Source organism: Meleagris gallopavo, chromosome 6 (assembly GCF_000146605.3).
Source record: "Meleagris gallopavo isolate NT-WF06-2002-E0010 breed Aviagen turkey brand Nicholas breeding stock chromosome 6, Turkey_5.1, whole genome shotgun sequence".
NCBI lineage: Eukaryota > Metazoa > Chordata > Aves > Galliformes > Phasianidae > Meleagris > Meleagris gallopavo.
In genome coordinates, this window is record NC_015016.2 from 26,699,235 (window position 1) to 26,716,734 (window position 17,500).

Consider the following 17,500-nt stretch of genomic DNA (forward strand, 5'->3'; position numbering starts at 1 on the left):
AAAAAAAAAAAAAGTCTAACTGCATGCTACGACAATTTTATATACAGAAAGAGAGAGAGAGAGAGATAGTCAAAAAATAAACATAAAGCAAGAAGTGGAAATAACAGTTACTGGAAGCTAAAAAAAAAATTGAAATCCATTCATTTAACATAATTAATTGAGAATGGCATGTGCCAAAACCAAAAATGAGGCCGGATTCAGTGGATGATACCTGAAAGTGTACAATTAATACTGTACACTAAGGCATCTACAGAAATCTATAGAGCTTCATACCTGCATGTTAGCTAGCATTTTAGCTAGTAGCATTTCTATCAAATTCACAGTTTCTGCATAAGTTGCAATTTGAAGACACCTACTCTTAATATGAAGAATTCCAGCAATTAAGAATCCATCAAACCATTTGGTAAAATGTTCTAAATGCTTGATTATCCCAGCTGTTCAGTATATGAAATTTATTTCTTTAAATTAGCCTAGCTTCTACTTTTAGCTACTTAATTTTGACAGAGTTCCCAAATTAGTACTGTGCCAAATCAAAGATTTCAAGTTAGGATAATCATGTTAAATCTATTCTCCAAGAATTAATGAAAAGTTTTATATAGTTTTCTAAGTTGAAAGTTGTAAACAATATTTTGCCTGGAAGTATTTCAACATGTTATCATCTGCACTTAGGATCATGTTACACAAAAATGTTTAATGTAGCATTAAAATTTTACTGCATTAAAGACATAGTTTTTACACTGGATAAAAGAACTACTGCTAACTGTTAGAGGACATTTAAAATATCAGTAACTGTAAGTATTTAAGATTACTAAGAGCAGCATCATAACTAATTAAGAGAAGCAGCACTAATTGGGTAGAGAAACTGCGAAGCACAGCAGAAGCCTCCTGCATGAGGCTTTGAAGGTTTTTAAGTGTTTATTGTAGCCAGCAAGACCATGTAGGCATAGCAATTTGATTAGCATTAATGGAACAAATATAATCTACTTTGATGCCTAGCTGCAACACTGCTGTGAATTAAAAAGATGAAACTATTAAATATCCATTTATCTTCACAATATTCCTTGCTCATGCCTGACTAAGGTTATCCAATTTCATAAATATCAGAACAAAAAAGAAGTACACGTAGTTCAGAATTCTACATATTTATCACTTATTAAAGTAAGTGGCAGGGGAATGCAACTTTCAATTCTTATATTACTTTGATTGTATTACTTACCTCCAGAAAGGAGCGGGGGTTTGTTTTTTATTAATGGGCTGCAGTGAGAGATTTTGTTGCTAAATGATGTAAAAAGATGCTCAATGAAATCATCAGGTAGCTCTGCCTCCAGAAAAGTCTTCATGAACAGCTTGAATCCCTCTAAATCAATTGTCTAGAGGAGAAAAAAATATAATAGGAATTGCTTCCTTTTTAAACACTTTCAAACTATGAATCAGAAAATATTCTGTTAGCAAATATTTTAGACTATCCTCAAAAATATTGATTCCTGAAGATACAGTCTACGTACTTAGTCCAGAAGTGACTGATTATTTAATTGTCACTTTGGAAACCGACTGTATTTGTTCAATTGCCTTGAATACAAGAAAAGGCAGTCTGTAGTAAATTCAGAGCATTTCTATAAAGATCCTTAAGTGCAATCCTGACTAGCTTCTTGATTACAATGTAGTTTAACAACTAAAGGTGGTTATAGAACTCATAGGGGATGTACATACTAACTTTTAGCTTTTCTCACAAGCTATACAGTTATACAGACAACAAGCAGGGGATTTCTGGATTCCAAATTCAGGCAATTGAAGGCCACCTGTCTTTTCCAGGTGGCAAAACAGTTTGCTGATATTTGTCAAAGAGGAACAGATCAGCTCTAACAGTAAAATTAGTGCTGAAACTTCATAACACTATGGGTTGTTAGGGAGGTTGTCAAATTGAAACATTTTTCATTTAGTTTAATTTGGTTTTGCTTTTGGCAGCAAAATGATTCCTTACTGATTTCTACCTGGTAAGGTAGTATTATCTGTTTTAAGCAGTAACATGAATGTAAACCATTACGATCCCATTTTATCTTTTTTAATACAAAACTTCTAAACAGGTGGGAAATGCATAAGAGATCTTAAGACAGTTTCACTGTTATCTCTGAAATAACTGTGACACAGTTGCATACATATTAATGATGCTACTCAATTACACGTGAATTTAAGAAAACGGCTTATCACTCATTAATTGATAAAATATAAAATGTCGCTGTCTTTCATTTTAGATCAGAAAGTAACTTCAGTAACTTTTCATCTTTGAATAGTTAAAAGAGAAAGGCCTACAATTCCACAAAATCAACTTGTTGAAAACTCCCCATGCTTGAGGAAAATTCTGCTCTTGTCTGTTGAAGTCTAGTTCAACACCTTATGTTCAGTACAGTCAATACAGCCTTAGGAAAGAAAAGACTAGCAAGACTTGAAATCAGGCCAGGAAAAGGAAAACGGAAACTAGATTTTTCACAGTATCTCTGTGACTTCAGAATCTGAGTCACAGTGTGTATTATATTAAAGTCATTGTAAAAATTATTTCAAAGCTTTCGAGTAGTGATTTCTCTCCCTCCCTCCTCTACTCCGTCTTCCCCCTCCCTCCCCCCTTTTTTTTAATATGAGACAAAGAAGTTTTATTCCTATATGAAATAAGGTGTTTCCCACTGAGGCATTAGCTGCCTCAGGGTAATGTTTTAGATGCATATCACTCTCCTTACTAGAAACTAACAACACAGATTGCAAAATTTGATCTTGTGCAAATCTTTATTAGAAATGCAAACTTGGCAAATGAGCTGACCTTCTAATATAGAACACCTAATTTGGCAAAGAAACTAAGTGAAACCAACAGAGCTCTCACCTACTGAACACATTAACAGCAGAAGACAAAACAAAAAAATGCCTACAGGAGACTCAAAATGGAAATAGTCAATCTTGGATACAGAGTACCTTATCATCACAGAGTTTCAGTCACTACCTTCTAACTTGGTAAATCACATACTGTTTCAGTAATGCTCTAAGTTTTTATCCTCAATAATAAAGTCCCTGATAGTCACTTCAATGTTTACGAACAATGAAAACACAGTAGCAAAAGGATATAAATTAGCAACCAAGGTCATTAGCTTACATGATATAAATGGTTTTTTTTTGTTTTTTTTTTTAAATCTGCAAGCATAACAAATACACCAATCACTAAACCAATTGACTTCAACAACCTGAAATTACTTTGTGTTGTTCACCAATGATGCATTTGTTAGCTCTTTCATTACATTACATATAAAGAAGAATAACCAAGTGAAAAAGACAAAAACAAATTACAATCCAATTAGTTTATCTATGGACATACAAGATATCTCTGCACTACATAAAGCTTTACTATCATTATTATTTTCCTTGTTTGTATATGTGTCTGCTAAAATATTCCTTAAGATTATATATCTTATATAGATATAGATACAGATTTCTAAACTGCTGTCTCATTAATATTAGCCAATATCAGCAATAACTAAATCCCTTATGCCACATTTTTCTATTTATATGCTTAGAACTGTGCCTGGGTAGAGATATGAGCTAAAAAAATAAGGTTAAATTGTTGTGCTTCTTTCTTCCTTCTACTCTCTTTCTGAATGAAATTCAAACTTTTCATTATTTTCTAAAGATGTTCAGACCTTATGTCCTCCTTATGATCCTTGTGTCCTCCAAAGCAAGTATTCCAAACATGTTTTCTGGCCATGGAAGACAACAGATACTATCACTTGGTTGTCATGTCTACTTGATATATTTGACACACTGACTGCCACTGATTATGGTGCCTAGCAAAGGAGAAAAGAGAGTGGTTGTTCTAAAAAGCTGTTTCAGAGTTAGATTTATTCAACTGAAAGTTCTTTATCCTCTGCTCTCTCATACTCTTCCCCCCATGGAAACAGCAGGATTCATAAAACAAATCAGATGTCATACACCCGAAAGTTCTCAAATGAAGCTGCAAGTTCAGCTAGGAGATGGTAAGTGAATTAAACACAGATCAGAAATGTTGATAACTGTCCAAAATAGAGATGAAAAAACACAAGCTGTACCAAATGAATGTGTAACAGTCCTGCCTTAAGAAGGCCTATGAACAGATTCCTGCAATAAGGTTCTTGTCTATATAAAAAAGACAAAATCCTTGTTTCTAAAACTCCGTAGCTGAGTAACAAGACCTGTGTAACTCAGAGCAAATTATCCTAATAGGAACTAACAGGTACCACAGTCACATTTGAAGATTTGTTTTCGTAAATGTCTCCAGAGTACAGAGCAAAACTGAGCTAGACTAGCAGGGCTAGTAGTAGTTAGACTATCCATCTAGTTCACAAAAAAGGAGATTTTTCAAGGAAGGCTCACCTACAGATATTGTCAATGTTTTGACTATCATCTCTCTCACTGTAATATACACAACCTTTATATAACAGCAGAAAAGAAAAAAAAAAGAGATTAATGTCTTAAAAGAAGTCCTGAGAGGACCACCGTGTAAGACTCATGTTACAGGTGTACTATTGTCACTCATTTTTAGTACTGACTATATTTCAATTGGAACAGAACACTTAAAGATATGAAAACATGCTGAAACTCACCTAATGTAAATTAACTTTCACAGAAAAGAGGAACAACACACAATATTATGAACATTTTCCTTTTCTGCAGTCATATGTTAGTTTTATTTTTTCCTTGTGAAATTCTACTGTTCAAAACTACGAAGATACCTCAGTAAATAAATAGTCTTTCTCTAATTGCTAGCATACTTTCTCTGCACCAAAGGGACCACACAATTCTTTGGGAACCAAAAAGTGAGGGGAAAGAAAAAAAAAAGATTTTATATATTTTATTACGATTTGAAAATAATTTATTGATTTTTTAGAATTCATAAGCATTATTCTAACTAGTTCCTATCAATAATATCAGGAAAATATATAAGATATAATCATGGAAGTTGTTTTCTTAAGTATGCATGCTAATTGCTTAATTCTCAACAGTTGCTTGGCTTCCAGAAGCTCCAGCTGAATTCAAATGAACCTCTGAAAGAAGGTTTTAGCATTTTGGAAAGCATTTTCCATGATGCTTCCCAAATAAGAGAATGAGAGTGTGCACGGAGGTACTAAATTGACTACAATTAGCCTGACACACGTATTAATTCACTGCATTTCACAGGAGACAAGTTGGGAGATTATGGTCACAAGTTTTGTAAAACGAAATATAGAGGATAAAGAAGGACATGCTCAAAGCAGCCAATAACTAGAGGAACATGAAAGAACCTCCAAATCATTTTGGCCTAAATTTTATGAGGAAGAAAAAATAGTCTATTCTGTTTTAGCTGTGATACAAATAAAAAAGAGTACCAAATGCTTTGTAAGTAGGCCACAGAAAGGTAGGTGTCTTTATAATTATTATAAATAAATGAATTCCTACTATATCTTTTAAATAACCAATTTGCCAAGTTTACTGGAGCACCATTTCCTATCTTTTACAATTTAAAAAATAAACTGTATGAAGAAAAACTATATAAATCTTCATAATTTGTAAAACATTGTAACTTTATAGCAATGTTTGAGTAATGAAATTTTATTTGGTACTGAAATATTCTGATGCAAGTCCAGAAAAGTACATATTCAAAAGCACCATCAAGGTTCTGCTAATTTAAAATATAAAATCCACATAAAAATTAATTTTACTACTAAGAAGCAGTTTCTGTATTCATCCTCTCCCAGTCATACAATCTTATCACTGTTTCCAATCACCTAAATTTAAAACCAAAGTGTATATCTACCCTGGGAGAAAAGAGAAGGAGAGAGGACAGAAGGCAGAAGTAGAACTGCACATTTTAATTTTAAAATCTTTGTAGCAAATACACATGTCAAACATTGATCACTTTCAGCTCTTCTGGAAACAGATATTAAACCGGACTCACTATGACTCAAGGCAGAGGAAAATTAAAAATATGCATCTTTTTAATGTCACAAATTGTCAGAGACAATCCATAACATTTAACTAACCATCCACCAAATTTCAAAATTAATTCCAAAATCAAACTGCCAACAAGCATTTAATCCACAGGCATTGTTTTTCTGTAAGTTCCCCCTACCCATTATGAATCCATACTGAAAAAGATAAAACAAAGCAAAGTTTATCATGAGTTCTAAATGACTGACTGACTGCTGAAAGAAACTATCTGGATTTGCCTCTATGTAACATGACAGATTTACAGATTAAGGCATCCTAGAGTGTCTTTCACACCTTTATTAACAGCACTCATTCACTAACGCACTGTGATGAGGTATGACTTCTACTTCACAGCACTGCACATACTTAGTAACATCTTATTCAATTTTATAACTATAAAATCAAGAAGCTAATTATAGTCTAATGAGAACAAGGTATGCAAGCTCAGAAAAAGAACTAAGATGCCTAGATTTGGATATTGATGCCCTTACTCATAGTAGGATCTTGAAGAGTGCTATTTTGAAGTTCTATTAATCCATATTAATCCTCAAGCCTTCAGAGGGGAAGTGCTTCAGACATTTGATCATCTTCGTGGCCTTCCTCTGGAGTCACTCCAACAGCTCCACATCATTTTTCCCTGGGGGCCCCAGGACTGCATGCAGTACTCCAAATGGGGACTCTCAAGGGCAGAGCAGAAGGAGACACTGAGTTCTACTGCATTTCTGATCACCCCTCTTTTGATGCAGCCCATGATACAGGTGGCCTTCTGGGCTACAAGCACACACTGCTGGCTCATGTCCAGCTTTCTGTCCACTTCCTTCTCCACAAGGCTGCTCTCAATGAGTTCATCTCCCAGTCTGTACACATTTCTGGGACTGCCCTGACTCAAGTACAACACCTTGCACTTGGCCTATTGAACCTCCTTAGGTTCTCATGGGCCTACTTTTTGAGGCTATCTAGGTCCCCCTGAATCTCTCTTTCTTCTATTGTATCAGCCACACCCTTTAGCTTGATGTTATCAGCAAACTTGCTTATGTCTAGATTGTAAATAGAGATGTTGATGAACATCAGTCCCAAAACAGATGCCTAGGGAACGCCACTCATTAGATCTGGATCACATAGGTCTGACCACAACCCTCCAGCTGTCTATTCAACCAATTCTTTATCCATCAAATAGTTCGGCCTTCAAATCCATCTCTCCAAGTCAGAGATAAGGATGTGATGCAGAGCTATGAAAAAGGTCTTGCACAAGTCCATGCAGATGACATTAGCTGCACTTCGTTTGTCCAATAATGCCATCACTTCATCATATAAGACACTAGATTGGTCAGGCATGATCTGCCCTTGATGAATCTATGCTGGCTGTTTCAGAAGGCTTCCTTATCTTGCATGTGACATAATCCAGCTTCCAGAATAATCTGGTCCATAATATTCCAAGGCACACAGGGGAGGATCACTAGTCTGTAGTTCTCTGGGTCTTCCTTTCTCCTTTTCTTAAAAATGGAATAGATGTTTCTCTTTCTTTTGCTGAACAAATCATTGTTTTAATCCTTTGAATAAGGAGTGATGATGCAAATTGTGGACAAAATGGAATATGAGAAGGTTATGTCTGACAGGGGGAGCGGTGTGAAAACAGCAGCAAATAACAACCCTTCTACCAAACTAGCTGGCACCTCTTTTTCACAGCATCTCTCCAAAGAGGCGCATCCAGCTAAGTACTTATGGGGCTAGAAAAAGGCTATAAATGAGCTACAGATATCAGATTTGGACACTTTATAAATATCAATCATATCTAAAAATAACCTACTTTCAGCAGCTGCCAGATGTTTGGAAGAAAGATAGCAATAGGGTAGGTAAGAGGGTTTCTTTTAGTTATAAGGAATAATTTGAATTCAGTGGAAGGACTGATCTGCAATAACTTCTCTTCATAGAATCTCAGAATCCTACTACATGTACACCTAGGAAGTACTGTATTTCTCTCCTCTCCAGCTGCTAAAACCTCCTGGAAAATTCTGTAACAGCTTTAACAAAATATTCTGATCTATTTTCTTATATTTCTAAAACAATATGTTAAAAAAGAAAATTCTGGAGAAAATTTGAATGCCTGGCCTGTGATCAGTAATGTGTCCTTTTCAACATACTATAGGAACTTGACATAAAAGTAATCACACATAAAAAGACATATGCAAACGAATGACAACCATTTCACTAAAAGAAAATGATACTAAGGAATCTTGATTGCACAGAGTTGAAAGCTATCAAGAGATTAAAACTTTGGCAGCTAGGAAGAAAAATAAATTACAGCTTAAAAAAAAAATAAAAAATTTCCAAGAGCATTTCCAGCATTACGTTGATTACACTGACTAAAAAGTTGCTCACATCTGAAAACACAAATGTAAAATTGTGAAAATTTTGGATTTTTATAAGTATTAAAATGTACCTTAAAATAATCTGCAATTTTATTCTTCTGCATTGAATATTAGAATCTGACAACAAAGCAACTTATTTTCTACAGTATCATCATGACATTTCTTTGCAGATACAGAATGTTTTTCACAGATACATGATGTGAAGATTTTTATCACATTAATACCAGTAAAGCATATATATATATCCTAATTCACTTTTTACTCTCCATCGCTGGAATAATTCAGAGCTGTTCCTACTCTTCAGTTTCAAGTTTCTTGTACACATGAGACTCCAAGTAAAAAGAAATGGAGGACAGGCTAAGCTTAATAGGCTTAAAAATTTCTAATTACCATGACAAATGTGTTCTGTTTCTCCTCAAGCACCCAGTGATAAATGCATTATACTAATTTAATACTGGTTCATAGATTATGAGTCTCTGGATCACAGAGAAAACAGGAATTGGAGGACTGGTTTCCCAGTGCCTGCATTAAAATGGAAGCTGTGACTGTGCTGGGAAAAATAAAGACAATTTCAGGTGTTTTCTAATTTTGTTTTACAAATATATAGACCAATACTCATCTAAAAACAGGGGACAGCTCAGCCCTCTGATCTCCTGATTTCAGCTAAAACAGGCTATGAGTATGACTGAAATACTTTGTTGTGTCTAGAAAGTAGAATGACTTCTAACATCACGTATGCTGGTGGGGAAAGGCTGAACTCCATTGGTATTGCTAGCTGAGAAGGATAAAATTCTAGTTAAAGATGTTTACTGGCTAACTGAAAGCCTAGGATCACCTCTAAGAATTCTAGTCTCTGCAGTGAAGTCAAGTCTGTCAAGCATGTTCCAATCACATTCTGCCACATACAGACTAGGTCAAATTACAGATCATACAGAATAATGTTGCATCCTACTTTCTTAACACTGTTGATAAAAAATTTCTCATAATTTACCAGTTTTCTAGTGAAAATCTGGATTGGTGAAAACTGGAGAACGATGCATTTGGAGATAATGAGTTTATAAGCAAGAACGCACAGGAAACTACAAGCCAACAGTATGACATATAGTCCACAATTTTCACTGGCCTCTTAGCTCTTATCAGATAAAAAACATTCATACAACTATTGAATGAACACCCTCTAAATTAAACTTTTTTCCTCTTTTTTAGTAACTGGATGTTATTACACCCCAAATTGTTCATTCAGGCCTGAAAATTATGAAGGTGAGCCAAGCCTGCTGCAGCAACTCATCCCCTGTTTTATCATCTCAGTGCAGAACTGATAAATATGACAGGGAGCGGGCAGGGACAAACGTCAAAAAAGAAATACAATGCCATGAGAATGTGCCCTCATCCTACAGCAGATAGGATGTGCAATTCAGTAATTTCATAGAATCCTTAGAGTTGGAAGGGACCTCTGAAGTCCAATTTTCCTACAATGAACAGAGACATATACAACTAGATTGGGTTGCCCAGGGCCTTATCCAGCCTCACCTTGAAAATCTCCAGGGACAAGGCATCAACTTCATCACTGAGCAACCTGTTCCTGTGAGGTCAAGTAGGATTTGCCCTTGGTGAATTATCAGTGGTACACAGAGATGTAATATAGAGCTCTAAGTGTCCAAATTGTTAAGGTTTATACATTTATGTGTATGTTCTGTGCAAACATACACATCTCCACTGTATAGACATCATATCTCAGTATATCCTGATATTCAGAATATACAAAATACTGCTTCTCTGTGAAAAATTGGATATACACAAGTAAATTGGATTTTACATCCTGTATAAAGAGTACAATTCAGATATTTTAAATACAGTCTGGAATATTTGAACTCATACCATTTGAAGAGAGCAAAAAATCAGAAACAATAACTGCTCTGGACTCAAGATTTTACCCTGAAAAGAAAATGGTTGATATGTAGAAAGAAGTTATATTATTCCACCTGTTTTTTTTTTCCTCTCATAATTTGTGAAAAGGCAACTTACTAATAGGAAGTTCAACAGAAGTGTTGCCATTATGGATGGGCCAAGTGATGGAAGCTAGAATAAACAACTTTTATTCCTCACTACCTCATAGATCATATTGATGAGAACAAGGTATGATGCAATGTTTGAAATTATTTCCACCCAGAATTTCTCTGAAAATACCACATTTTTGGTCTTTTTGTTCCTTGAAATTTCTAAAAAATGTATATTTCAACATAAGCCACTGTTCTCACCATCCTGAAAACAAAAGTAAAAAAAAAAATATAATTTCAGAGAATATTGAAACAGAATTGTGTTACAAATGTAATTTTTAGTTAATTACCTTTTCAGTATGTTGCCATATCTCCAAGTGGGGCAAAACATGTAATTAATCTACTGACCATAAAGGCTGTGGGTATTTAGTGCGTGGATTCCCTTAATTATGATTTGTTTTCAAACCATATATATGGATCCAATAACTCAAAAATTAATTGTTGAGAAATGAGATGATGTTACAGAGCCTTGAGTTACATATAATGCTATGACAATTGCAAATTTCATTGATGCTAATGCATTAGCGACAATTATGTGACTATCTGTGAGAAGCAACAGTAAAGCACTACCAAGTTTTGAAAATTCACTGATTCTGACATATTGAAATGTGATTTTTGCCAAAATGTGGAGGGGTAGGAGCAGAGCAGAGACTATCCAGAGAATGTTAATACATTACAAAATATGAAGTAGAAAACACACTATTTTTTGTTGTTCAAAATATATTGCTAATGTTCACATGGCAGAAATTTTACTGATCTAAGCACTTAACATACTTTTGACATAATAGTGTTATATAAGTACTGGTAATCAAATGAACTGATTTCGTAGATAAAGCATCATCTGAATTGCTATCTATCAACATGAAAGCTTATGGGGGGTGGGGGGGAACTCTGCTCTCATAACCTACTCCTACCAAATACTCCACCTGGACAAATAATATTTGGATTAAATCAAGAGTATAGACATATCTGCCAAATCTTTCCCTTATGTCTCCCATCAAAAATAAATACTTCACAATATTTGAGCACAGCAAGCATGTCTCTTTAAAAACATCTTAAAATGAAATGAGAGGATTTGTAGCATTTACTTACGTTATTAAAGTTGATGCTAATTATTAAAATAAATCTAGAACATACTCATTAGCCATCGCAGTCTCATCCTAGTTATCAAGCTAAGAAAAAATAAAAACCTTAGTAACTGCAGATTTTCTTTAGCAATTACACCTGTGTTTCAGTATGTATGACTGTATAACACACACAGAAACTCATACTGAAAATAATTACTAAATAATTTAGGAAAAATAGTATAACTGTCATACACTGAATTCTTGAAACCTGCTGAGATTTAATGCAATCTGAGCATGCATAACTTGGATTTTTCACTTCAAATAGACGACTGTACAAGAATATTTAAAATATCTAACTCTAGTTGGCAACAGTTTTTACTCAGCACAGAGTAGATTTACAGCCTTCAGGAAAATGTTGCTCTGTAAGCAGAATTAAGTTCTTGCATATGCTCTAGAATTTAAAAGTATTGCATAGAGAGCAATAATAATAATTTAGCACCACTATCTACTCAATTACATATTTTTACAGGTTAGTACTTGCAATAATAACTGCATTGCATAAGAGGAATCCAAGTAATTTCTATTTGTTATTAATTCATACAATGAATAGGGATTAAGAGTTTTTTTCCTACATTTTGTTTATCTGCCTAGTTTCATAAACAGTATCTAGATATACTTAGAATGTGAGTCGATTTTAACTATCACAAAAATAATACAGAAGATCACTTTGTACCTCAGAATGAAAAACAATCTAAAAAGTCATAATTAAATAGCCTGGGTAAAGCACTTTAAACAGTCCTTCCTAATTCAGCCCAAGTAAACTTATATTAAGTTAATGTACTTAGAGTTAAGACAGATTTCTCTGTAATTCTAAATAATATCCTTTATAGGAAAGTAATCTAGACCTGCTGCATGTATGACCAGGTAACATGAGCACTGTAGAAGCACCATGCAGGTCCTTTCTTACCAACAACTAAGTACCAATTCGGTAGCTTCAGAATTCCCACTGGTATAAACAAAATAGAGAATTTCCACATTGTTCTATTTAACTGTAAGAAAATAGCTTTATTTGTGTTTCTGTGAGGATTTTGGTTTGGGTTTTTTTGTCAAATAGTTCAAATACATGTTAATATATAGTCAAATATCTTGCCTCTGCTACTTCCTTCTTAACATTAATTCATACATATAGTGATAGACATGGAGACATGGTCAACATGACAGAGATATTCAAGATGTGTATTTAGAATCACAGAATCACTAAGGTTGGAAGAGACCTCTAAGACCATCCAGTCCAACCATTCACCTATCACCAGTATTTCCGACTAAACCATGTCCCTCAGTACAACACTTCTCGAACACCTCCAGAGACAGCAACTCTACTACCTCCCTAGGTAGCCCATTCCAGCTCCTGACCACTCTTTCAAAGAAGAAGTATTTCCTAACATCCAACCTGAATCTCACCCGGTGCAACTCGAGGCCATTCCCACTAATCCCATTGCTATTTACATGGGAGAAGAGATTGACACCCACCTCACCATAACCCCCCTTCAGGTAGTTGTAGAGTCTCCCCGAGGTCTCCCCTGAGCCTACTCGTCTCCAGACTAAACAATCCCATCTCCCACAGCCATTCCTTATAGACTTGTGCTCCAGACCCCCTACCATCTTTGATGCACTTCTCTGAACATGCTCCAGGGCCTTGATCTTTCCTGTAGTGAGGGGCAATTGTTACATGTAATTGATTCCTAAATAACCTGACAAAAGCAATTCTGAAATATTTACTATCTTGACAATGCTAAGGCTGGCTAACTTCCTTGTCAGCTATTGTCAGCTATTAAATTTTAAATGTAACTAAAAGAAATCTGTCCAGAAGGAAAAAAAAAAAAAAAAAAAATCAATAACAACGTGCTACACTGTTTGAGAACTTCAAGCACTAGAACTTTAACCTACTTCTCTTCATGTTCAATATGAGTGATTTGAATTCATTAGTCATCAAATGAGAACCCATCTCAAAGGAATGTGAAATTGCAACCATCTTACATAATCATCATATTTTAAGAGAAAAGAGCATAAGCCTTGTTTTATCTGTCTCTTAGAAAGCAATTATGTGCGTAACCTAAAAAATACTTTGGTAGTAAAGTGATCGCAGAGTACTTGTTACACGCAGTGTGGAATGGTTGTCCATCCATTCTTTCACTAATTAAAGGATTCACATATATGCTTTCCTATCACAAGCACATTGATACGTAAACATGGATACGCCTTAAAATCCAATAGACTCTAATAAATTAGAGTAATTTATGCTTCCTTAGAGATATTTTTATTTACAAGTATTTGTTTTTTTCCCTAACCGTGGAATACAGCTTATAGAACTAGGATTGTTACATTACAGTTCACCACTGACATATTGCACAGCAGACCATCCGTGATCTCTTTATGCTAGCTACTGTGTATAACAGCTGCATCTATTAGATCTTAATTTATAAAGTTCTTATCAGAATAAAAATACTATGGAAAATCCTGGGTACAGGATTTCATTTTCCTTGACATTTTCCTGGAAAACTTCCTGAGTTTTCCAGGACTCATATTTTATTACAATTAAAAATACAGGAAAATTCTTTTCCATTGCTATTTAAGAAAATAATAAAAATGGTAGCTTAATTCAGATAGGGGAAGTATGAAAAGAGAAGAAAGATGTCAAGGAGGGAAAGATGAGACTGGAGAAAGGAGAAATGAGAAAGGAGACAGAGGGACCACTAAATATCATCAAGAATGTTCAACACTGAACACTTCTGCAACAGAAATTATCTATCCGAAACACCTTAACATCTCAGTGCCCTGAACACCTTGCACAAAAAGCAGCCTCATAGCCAGCACTGCATCCTGGCAGGCTTCCAAACTCTCTAGTTATCCTAGAAGCTCTTTCCCTTGTAGTTCTGCTCAGAAAGCCAGAAAAGCAGTGAGTTCTCAGTGTCCGAATGGTGGAGTTTTCTGCTGGTGATACAAGCTAGCAACTTTTTGTAGCCAGAACGATAAAATATCCATTTGTAATTCTTCAGATGGCTGCATTTCAGGGATAGGCTTCTCCTACATACTGGATTTCTTCTAATTCTCCACATCCCACTAACTTTTCTGTAAATTAGTTCCAATTCAACTTCACCTTTTCCCATTTTGTGGCATATACACTGGTTAAAAGGAGGAAGATGACTTTTCTGTTGTACCCTTTTACAGAATACTAATGCTTGCTCACTTGCAGTAGAAATACCTATAATACTTATATATTAGAAAAAGGCAGAGCTATTACATTAAATTCATATGTTTTGCCAGTCAGAAAATGTAGCTGAAGGAGACAGCACAAAAAGCCGTCATTTAACACATATTTCAAACTGCTTTGTAGTCTAACTAGTCTTACACATATTTCAATTGGCCTGAAGACACCACCTATTCTTACAAGTCTTCTCTTGTTCTCAGACTACCCATGGCCACAGGAATACTATTGCAATGTCCCAGTTATGTATTTCTCCATGAGCAAAGCTTAGTGGTGGTGCTCTGCAGTCATCTTGTGCTCAGCTACCACACTTAGCTTTTCAGGGCACACTGCACTATGCTCTGCATTACTTCATCTCATTTGATTTTTGTTCACTTATAGTCCATAATGTCATCAAGTTTTTCCAGCATAACATTCAAATCCTCTGATAGCAATTCCCAAATTTGGTTTAATGAGTTGATTTTAAACAGTATTCATGTTTGTTTATTTTACAATGTTATAAGTGAAAACTGTAAATTAATCTCATGACTGGTCCTAGAAATAGTGTTTTAACCAGACTGCCTTCTCTTTCAGGACCCACTGCTCTAACTCCCTCAACTTACTGAAAGAGTAATGCTGGTTAATCTAAAGTGAGCCTTTCTCTGAACAGGAAGTGAGTACTCCTAACAGCACAGTACACACTTTCAGCTGGCCTTTGACACTAGAAAGAAAGAGATTCCTACAAAACGAATCCTTTCAGATCCTGGATTTTTTCAGGTTTTTCATGTTCCATCTGTGTTTTCCCAAAGGGAGCAGAGGCCTTTTAACAACTCTGCTACAAAGAACGAATAACTAGGTCAATAAGAAAAGTTCATTTGACTACTTCTTTCCTAGCATTTTTAAATTGTATTTTTATATTTGTTTTTATGCTATATAAGCTTCTCAGAAGTAGAGCCTTAGGCTGGCAATCTTTAACCCTTTATCTTACAAAGTCCATAAAGTCAATGTCTTCATATTAGATTGATAATCACTTTGCTTTCAGCTTTAATTATTTGTTTAGTAACTGATGCAATAGCCATGGGTGGTTATTTATTAATAAATGACATCTCAATGGTAGTCTACAAAATAAAAGATAATGCTTCTATGCATAACAAAAGGAGAAAAAAAATAAAATTACTTACTTGATTAAGTATATCTTGTTTCTGTAATGCATGCAATAAAGGAAAGAAGACACATACATTAATGTAGCATAGTAACACTCAGACTTTGTTATTATAAATACTATTTTGGTTGAAAGGTTAGTAATGTAGATGAACAGGCTTAAGACAGAAGATAGAATATCATTATCTTGCATTAGTGCATATGTCAAGTAAATGGTTCAGCTCAGCATTCTAGTCTTGATTAGAGAGTGTAAGCAATTTATTTTTAACCATGCAATGATAGATATCAGAGAAAAAGATAAGGAATTAAATATGTTTGTCTCTCTCAGCCCTGTGTACTTTGAACAAGAAAAAAAATTGTTTGTTGCCAAGAAGGGTTGTTATTGAAACCATTTAATCAAAACTGAATGCAATAATAAGCACTAGCAAGCACTGTCTCCGAAGTTTCTAATAATCCATTCCTTTTAATAAAGGCACTGTACTAATTTCCTGCTTTATTCACAAACTGATGTCAGTACTTACTAATTAGCACTACCTTAAATTATAAACAGTTATATTCTCCACATAAATTACACTGATTGAGACAAACTTTAGTTACTGAACTACCAAGAATATCTTTGAAACATTCACAGAGTAACTAAACAACAAAAAAAAAACAACTTCAACACTTTGGGAAATCAGAAAGATCCCAGAGAAAGATTAGAGAAAGATTCTTAGAACCATTTTCACTACTTCCAAAAATGCAAAAAATATTTTGAAGGTGGCAGACATTTACTGCCATGTTGCAATCATTTTGCTAAACCTGAGGCTTCACCTACCCAGTCAGACCAGACCATGGAGTATGCCTTGTGCCGTGCACTTACTTTAATAACCTTCTTGGAAATTTCTGTTTCACTGGTTTAATCTGAACATTCATATTTATTCTTTTTATCCAGATGCAATTTGTGGCACTCAGGAGCACTTCCCAGATGCAAGCACAGACATGTCAAATCTACACCTGTCTGGCTAAGGTCCATCTGTACAAATTTCTCCTCTCTCTGCACTGGTTAAACCTAAAAGCTCATAATGTGTCTGTAGGCAAGAAATTATGATCCACTCCAATAGAACCATCAAAAAGCATGTGCATTTATTTCCCACTTGGACACAGTCTTTTGCTCAGTTTCCTGATTTTTGCCAGCCTACTCCACACTTGCCTGAAACGGTTGAAATTAGTTAGCTTAGAGAAATATCAAATGATGGAAGGATTATTTATAAATCACAGCTTTCCAGTAGGATGTTGTTAATCTACATGTGTATTCTATGTCAGGTATAAAACTCAGTATAAATTGCATATTTGACACTAACATAGAAAAAGATGGGAAGACAGAGATTCACTAGCATATGTGGAAGTTTCAGTAATCTACCTTAGACTGAAATCTAGCAGAGAGTAAAAACTGCATAAATATAATTCTTACAGTAGATGAAGATCTTCTTATAATCAAATACGTCATTTCCACTAAGCCTAAAAAACATTCATTCAGTAAGATATAAGATAATGGAAAAACAAGCCAGATGACTTCAGGTCACAAGCTTCAAGTATCAACAGCTTTTCTTTTGCTATTATCAGTTCATGATTAAAACA

The 17,500-nt window shown here is 34.8% G+C and overlaps 1 protein-coding gene across 6 annotated transcripts in view; it reads right to left on the reverse strand.

The window, feature by feature from the left end:
• The window catches only part of DGKB (diacylglycerol kinase beta), a 331,647-nt gene that overhangs the window by 254,529 nt on the left and 59,618 nt on the right, over positions 1 to 17,500 (reverse strand). For all 6 annotated transcript variants that reach the window (XM_010712729.3, XM_031553913.1, XM_010712725.3 and 3 more), the window contains exon 4: positions 1,217 to 1,370. In XM_010712729.3, the coding sequence (XP_010711031.1) occupies positions 1,217 to 1,370 (154 nt within the window). The remainder of the gene's footprint in view (positions 1 to 1,216; positions 1,371 to 17,500) is intronic.